At 42.2% G+C, this 8,187-nt stretch overlaps 1 protein-coding gene across 1 annotated transcript; it reads right to left on the reverse strand.

Annotated features, from left to right (window-relative positions):
* Positions 1-785: 785 nt before the first annotated feature.
* On the reverse strand, positions 786-7,885 carry T265_04479 (hypothetical protein; the record flags this gene model as incomplete). Its single annotated transcript, XM_009169228.1, has 6 exons — positions 786-1,481; positions 1,785-1,917; positions 3,539-3,614; positions 6,036-6,115; positions 6,819-6,900; positions 7,624-7,885. 6 exons carry the CDS (start codon positions 7,809-7,811, stop codon positions 1,300-1,302), a joined length of 741 nt encoding a protein of 246 aa, XP_009167492.1.
* Positions 7,886-8,187: the final 302 nt, after the last annotated feature.

Below are 8,187 nucleotides of genomic sequence, written 5' to 3' on the forward strand. Positions count from 1 at the left end.
AACTTTAAGGTAGATTCACTGTGGCCGGAAACAGCCAAAACACACTAGAGTTACGACATTATTGTTAGTATCCTCAGCGAATCACTAGTGTCTGCCGCTGTTAATGTTGATCCCATGTCATTTTTTCAGGTACTTTTGCGCGCGTAACAAATGGCCCAGCGCACTTGTTTGGTGAAACCATCACCAGGGCTACTACACACGAAATGTTGATTGACATATACTGCTGATATATCACAGGTTGCTTCGCTGTGTCACGACAGTATAAACACACACGAGTTAAGGATTTGAAGTTCTAGGGCATTCACCAACATCACCATCATCATCATCATCATCATCGTCCCCTTAATTTCAGCATCCGTTTTCAACACCGATGCTTCCCGACGTGCATTCAAATCCATTTGGAGCCCTATTAAAAAACTAAAGTGAATGACAAAAGAACTTATTGCTGGCCTACCACAATTTCTCCGATGAACCTTCAGCTCCTGACACTGATTCAGGCGATGCAAATCGAACATGATAACAAAAATTCCACTAACGTCCATTCAAATGCATACGTTGTAGTGTCTCTAACCAGTCACTGTGGGAACCGGATGGTCTCCATATTAGAGAGCGAGTAACACCGATGTTACCCAGACATATGGTAGCCTCATTCACACAACTCTGAAAGAATAGAGGTGAACCTGATCGGGATGTCAGGGAGAAACTAATCGTTTCCTCATTTTACGGGCCTCGGACGGTCGTGATCGCTGAATTGGCCATGGCAGTGTCGGTGTTAGTGGTGGTGAGTAGCCAGTTGCAGGCTGAAATATGTATAAAAGATTTATCACAAATGTCACAAGAAGTGCCAACAAAACGAAAACGGTCGAATAGCCCTATGCAAGCTAAACTGAACTAGAAATAAAACATCCTACCTTGTGGTACTACATGTATTCGGAGGTTGATGGTTTGGATGAGTAGACAGGTTCGCGTGGGCAGAACCGTCAAATGCTATGTTGCCGGGTAAGCCATACACAGCGAGGTTCTTTGCAAACTGAGTGATAGCCCGGTAGGCGCCACCATCGATGTGCAAGACTCGGGAGATTTTGAGCAGCATACATCTGCACTGCGCGTGAGCAAGGATTTCCAAGAGTCACATCATAAGTTCGGACTGAGTGTCAACAGTATCAGCTGACCTCAAATTACACCTGCCTACACTGTCACTCAAAAATGTACATTTATTAAAGAAGTACGACAAACTCATCAAAAATACACAAATGAGTGGTCTGGCGCATCGAATGGACTACCACTAGTTGCTGACTTTCACCGGATTGCCCATCCGAAACTCATAGGCTTCTCTAGAACAGTTTTCATATAACTCACGGACTGAGAATCTGTAATCCAGGCATACGAGAATTCGGTCGCTAAACAAACACTGAATTGCGGGTCCTCACAAAACTGAGCAAAGCTGTCCTCATTGGCATTGGCTGATGTTGTCGCGTAGACTGCGGTTTTTGGGGGTTCAGACAACAGAACGAATAGATCAGTATGAAAAGTGCGAAATAATGAGGTAAATTATTATCGACGATCGGACAGTGTGACTCACGGACGTTGTGGAGCTGTCAGGACAAACAAACTACTCAGAGGGTTGCTGAAAGCTTTTTGACATCACACCATGGCTTTCACGCTTCTTTGGGCTACACAGGTAGCGGCAGTCGTCCAGTTTACCTCAACCTTAGTTACTTGAACCAGACTGGACGTTCTCAAGAATCCCACGAGTGTTGTCCAAAAAGAATTACTCTACTTACTTCCCACGTCTGAAGGAAGCACACCCACGAAGATAGAGCCAGAGAGGCAAGCATCCATGTAAATCACCATTTTCCTGTACTTTTGGTTTGAATACAGGTGGCCGAGGAGTTTGTTGAACTTCCCGGCATCGAGCTGTCACAAGAAAAGAAAAGAAATCCCCTGAGCTCGAGATAACTTACTGATTGTAGCGTGAAACTTTGGACCAAAGAGTACAGGTTTGCTAACTAACCTCAGCATTCTAACTGCTATTGTCCAGGCTTTGGCAACTAAGCAGTGTCTCAGCCATAGTGCCGCCTTTGGGTGCAATGATAACTAGGCTCTGAATCGGTGATAAGCCGAACGATTATTGATTTTTTGGATAAACATCCCAACAGAATCATTTAGAGGACAGTGTGAATGCGTTTTGCTTAGTTCTACTAAACTTATAGCTGAAGACCCTGTTTCCTGTATGTTAGTTCTCCGGAATGTCCTCTGTAGTAGTAATGTAAATTCTCCTTGGAGACGGGCACCAGAACCAATGTTAGAGCGAACGAGCTGGCAGTCACAAAATCGGAATAATGAATGGCCACTTTGAGGGACAGATTTCCAGATTATCCCAGCTGTGTGCTCCACAGTCACAAAATCGGAATGGCCACTTTGATGGACCATTTTCCAGTTATTCCGGCTATTAATTCCACGGAAATTATTAATCAAATGTCACATTTCCATATTTCATCCACTGTGATGGACGTGAATAAGTCTGATTGCATAATCAAAATTACTACAACCATCGAAAGCCACATGAATACTTTCAGTAAAAAGATGTTCTTTTTTGGGTGAATATAGCTTTTATATAAGGAATCACATCATAAGTCTTCAACTGGTCGTCGAGTAGTGAAATGACGTCCATTAATTCAAGCCAATTTATTGAAAAAAATTCTATCCCTAATCACGTTACACGGAGATTTAGAGAGACTTGCAATGAATCGTAATAATCCAAACGATATCACACTACCAAGAGACTGTTAGTAGTTCAGATAGAACAATAGTCCACAAGGTGAATGGATTTTGAAATTGGAAATTTGTCAGCCCAGGGGTCAATCTCCAGTTGTGCGGATCCCTTGATTGAAGAATGAGCGACGTAATATCCCGGTTAATTGTGGATAATTCAGGCTGTTGGTTGACCGCCCGTGGCCGAATGGTTAAATTTTGGACCTACTAGGCGCACTATTAGGATAGAAACAGTTGTACTTTGCTTCTCGGCATTTCGTCAAGGACTACCTTTTCATACATAGAATACGAAAGCTTCTTCATACTACCAAACATTCGCTCCGTCCCTCTGGAAGTAGAAAGGGGAATGTGGCCTTGTCAGGAGAAATTCGCCTGCCGCGTTCTTCGTAACATTCTTTGCACCATCTATGCCCATGAGTGACAGCCAGGTTCGCTGTTTATAGTACCTTTGTTTGCTCAGCAGTTTAAATGAATCAACTGCGAACTCATGTGCGCTGAGTGACCCTGAACTTAGTAAAATAAAATCTATTTGTCGTTATCAATAAAACACCTTGAAGTCGCTCACACAACTTGAGAGACATCCGACCGTCGGGCTTTCTGTTCCCTACTTCGGTTGACTTGTGGGCCATTTTTAAAGTAAAACTCTCTTTTTATGAAGAATTACAGATAAATATGCGCCAACATATGTTTATCGATGCCTTTCGGACTTTCTCAAAAAGCTGTGTGTTATAATAAACACGGTTACCAAATTAACGAAACTTACATTATGCTTTGGAAAGGAAATCTCGTAAGGCGAACCATGGCCAGTGTAATAGATGAACAAGTAGTCATCTCGACCGCTGTCAGTGAACAGGAAGGTTAATGTGGTCTTGAAGTGTAGCTTATTGGGCAGGCATAGCAAAACACAACAAAGAAGCCGTGGAATTCGTAATTCGTAAGTAACATTCCCCAATAATGTAAGTTTAGTCGCACGTTGCAGATGCCGAGTATACGTAATTCGTCTTGGACAACCGAACAATAGGTAATCAGATATGTATGAGAGGTTCACGGTTCTTTACATTCCATGGCACGTGAATATGACTTTGTCCAACTTTGAGCAGTTTATCCGCGCAGTTCCTAAATGGCTTTTCTGCTAAGCAATTCACACGAATGTAGTGGAAGGATAACAAGCACCCAGGTCGAAATACCTCTTTGGATATAATCAGTTGTTTCAGTAACAGCCAATCGACTACTGTTTGCATTGTCACATGAGAATGAGAATGGAAAATCGATTTTTTTTGGATGTTTGTGGGATTATATTTGTATCAAGGGATATAGAAGCTCCTATGGTTTTGAATGCACGAAGGTGGCATGAGGCAGTTTCCACATTAGCTAGTTTGATCCTGCTGCCATTAGGACAGTCACGCTCAGCTCTTTGTAGTATAATTATATGCGTTTAATGAAATATCCACATAATGTATACAACACTGAGAAACAATATCAAAATGAAGGCAAGACGAATCTATAATTAGAACACGGACAGCCAAGAAGCTGTATATTTTTTTATCTAAAACTGATCTGGAAATGCACCGTTCGTTGGCCGTTGATAAGAGAATTCACAAATGTTCTTCGCTTATGGTGATGAGCTTTGAAATATTTCGTCACCAGGCGAAGTGACATCATAGGTGAATGATCGGATCGACCGTTCCTCCTTACCTGTCTGATATTATCAGCCCATGACCGGTTGACGGGAGGATACCGTACTCTGGTTCCTATCGGTCCGTTCAGAGCTGCACTGCGTTCCGGTCTGTGTTCCCAGAATATGCTTCACGACAGATTCTGTCAGAAAATTTAGTTGCTGCATATGGTCTGCGTTCCCTGAATTCGTTAGGTGCCCTCATTAGATCCTGTCTGAGAGCCGTTTGTTCGTGGTTTCATCTACCCGTTACCGAGTTCTGTCTTGGCGCAGTCTGTCTACCTTACTTTCGATTCGCCGTCACTCGGAATTCTGGTTTCAATGGTTCATTTTGATTGCTTCGTTCTGAATTCCTGTTGTGCTGTGGCCTAATTTTTGCAGTTTTATTGTGTGGATGAACTTTCCATTGGTAAAACTGCTTTAAAACGTTCAGGAAAGTGTATCGCCTTTGAGTACCCATCCCAATGTCTCCGGTGCTACTGTCTCATTACCACTTAGCGGGTGAGTTCAGAAATGAGCGTACCAGATTGAGTTCACTGAAAGGGTGGATCTGTGAATTTTTCGCACCAAGCACTTGTGAGAACCGATGAAACCTCAAAATAAACTCAAATGGACAGCTATAAAATGGCGACCGAACAGAACAGGAGGCATGAATTTTCGGAATCAAAGCTGAATGAGCGCATACCACCAACTAACACAAGGCTCATGAAGAAGGCCCAATAATCAGTGTTTACGAAAACTGTTGAATCAAGGTTGTTTCCATCTAAGTGCAAATGAAATGGATCGGTTTGAAGGAACATCTATCTCGATTCACGTACGAAGAAGCGATTAACTAGAAAACACGCACCAAGAGCGGATGATTATGAATTGCGCCGCAGATCCCGTCCCAAACAGTGAATAACTGAGCGGATGAAATATTAATAATTTGCACGTGAATAAAATTTGTCTGGTTTCCTGGATTATCTCTGTATGCTGATGCTTTAATTCTCGTCATAGGCGGGTGAAGATAGCGAAGTGAAGTGAAGCGATAATGACGATAGACAGATTGTAGAATCGGGACGCTACGTACCCACATAAAACCCGGGGCGAAACAGGTATTCCAAAAGCTGAGAGTAATATCGGTGGATGGCGATACGGATTAATGGGAATGTCATACAACCCATCGACAATCAGGATTATTCACTTGTTTTGCTTTTCACGTTGAGTTGAAACATCTCTTGAATCGATGTACACCAAGATCGACCGACCCCGGTGAGTACGAGTCCGAGCAGATATTTGATAATGCACAACTGGACATAATTGAATCTTTGTGAAACTTCTTAACAGTACCGATTGACGATTTGATATGATTGAATGTTTTATGATTTAATATGATTTAATATTAACTGCTAGTCTGAAATTGATAAATCGGATTTCCAATTGAGTAAAGCAAAATTTTTCTGACTGGCGCATGAAAGCTCTACTTGAGGAGATTATGTACATACTAAGCACACATTTCGTAAATCCAGAACTCGGACATGGAAAGCTAGTTTTCTGGCTATGATCAGCAAGTGCAGCAAGAATGTTAAATTTCGTGCAAACTCACCTTTTCAGCACCTTCTTCCCTCGTCTCTCAAGTGTCTCATCGCCTTTCAGTACTCTCTCGAACATTTTCGGACTGACATCCTTAAACAGATAAACACGCATGATCCATCATTCCTGTGACAATGGTGTTTTCAACAATTATTATATCCTTAGTGGCTATCCATTTGCAGTTTAACAAATAGTTGAGATCTATAATCTGTACCCCATCATTACTTCGATTAAATTCACAACGTCCGCAGAACGCTGGAAAAGGGAAATTTGGTTGTTAATGTGCTTGTACAGAATGACAGTTGGATTGCGTAGCTAGCCGATCCAGCATAAGGATGAGCTCAGATTGGAGCCAATAGCCATTGTTTGCCAATAGAGCATCCAGGAAGCGCCGCAATTTCAAGAAGATAGTCGCCGCACACAGTTCACAAACGACGCGCTGCATCTAATTGCGGGCACTGATATACGCTGGGGGTTCTTTTGAAAAGAACGCTAGCTTGAAAATCTCAAATCGAGAACTTCGTTTTAAAAATGGCGTTAATACATGGAAGTTCACCTCATGGCCTACAAGCAAAGTTTAATCTCGGTCTTGGACTGCTCGAGAGTTATCTATAATCTTACGACTAGTGTTCGCTCAAGTTAATTTATTATTATTTATATAATGAACCTGATCGGTACGCCCTACGGTTAATATTGTGTTTTCATACACACGGTCATGTTAATTGCACCTTGTGTTACACGGTGAAATGACGGAGAAATCCATCCGGTTGCTACGCACCGGAACACCGGAACATACCTTTCCACGGTAGTCAATTACCACACCGTTATAGACATCTTCGTGCTTGTAGTCATGGAACACTCTGCCTTTATACGGATTTCTGGAATAAGGAAATTAATGGCGACATTTGGTTTTTTAAAGAAATCAAAATGTAGGTCGAATAGAGGGAAATGAATGGATCGTAAATTCTGTTTCCCGTTGGTCCCCGGGTTTGTTGACCAATAAATCTTCAAGACGATGAGGGCCCCTTGTTGTACGCTTTCGCTGACAAACTATCCTTAAAGCAGTGATGATGTAGAGATCCGACAGTGATGCAGGTAAATACATAACAACGAACAGAGACAAACTGTGTAAAATGTATTAGTTTTATTTTTATTTGTACGGCCAAACGCCACTAGTAATATATTTCATTAGCAACTTCTCCCCCAGTGCCTTGCATGAAATTCGAGTGAGCAATAAACGACTTGCGATTATTACACTCTCCAAGCAAGAGCCGCGTTTCACGTCATTAGAAGTTTGCTCCACTAATCCTAGCAACTGGTTTTATTACAAACTTCTAAGACTAACTGGATTGTCTGCTTAATACTTACTCCAAATCATCAGGCGGCCTACGCACTCAAACGACATCTAGGTGTCAGTGCTGTTGATTTCAGACCACTGTCAAATGAAAACAAGTTAAAAAGTGCTATCCACCAGCGGAGATTTATCACAACAGTGGCTATTTGATATGATAAACAGATTGTGCTGGTTGGTTCTCTGGCATTCACAGTCACGAAATGTCAAGAAATAAAAAGAGAACGTGAAAATTGTTCGCGATATTTACCTGCGATTGTTTGCAATATCGTCTGTGGCGAAGGTAATTATATTCTCCGGTGGAACATTGTTTGCACGCACGAGTTGATACGCGTGATAAACGTTCGCCTGAATGAAAGTACAAATGACAGATATATTGATGTTGAATTGGTATAGAGTGAGGCGCGGCGGCTGAAGAATGCGAGTAGAGGGTTTCATGGAGTCTCAGCTCTCCCAACACCACTTGGATGCATTATCTCTGTCCAAAAGTTTAAATGTAACTTACTCATGTGTGTTTCCGTTGAGTAATTGCTTGAATTCGGGCATAGTCAGCTGCCTAATCAGATGTTTGGCTACCGCGTAGCTGCAATAAATACCCGGTAGCCTAGTGCTGATCGACGTATGAGATTTTTCGGGTTTTGCAATAGAGAATGTGGCCTAGCTTCGCCGCAACGCCGACGTGCACTATACAGCCGGTTCATTCTTCTTGAGAACTGTCTGTTGTGCGCATCTAATACTTCTCAGGAGAGAGTGGAACCCGCCTACTCCCCAATATTAAATGAAGCCTAATCCATTTCCCCACGAGTAGCTGATT

The sequence above is a fragment of the Opisthorchis viverrini genome (assembly GCF_000715545.1).
Source record: "Opisthorchis viverrini unplaced genomic scaffold opera_v5_76, whole genome shotgun sequence".
NCBI classification, from domain to species: domain Eukaryota; kingdom Metazoa; phylum Platyhelminthes; class Trematoda; order Opisthorchiida; family Opisthorchiidae; genus Opisthorchis; species Opisthorchis viverrini.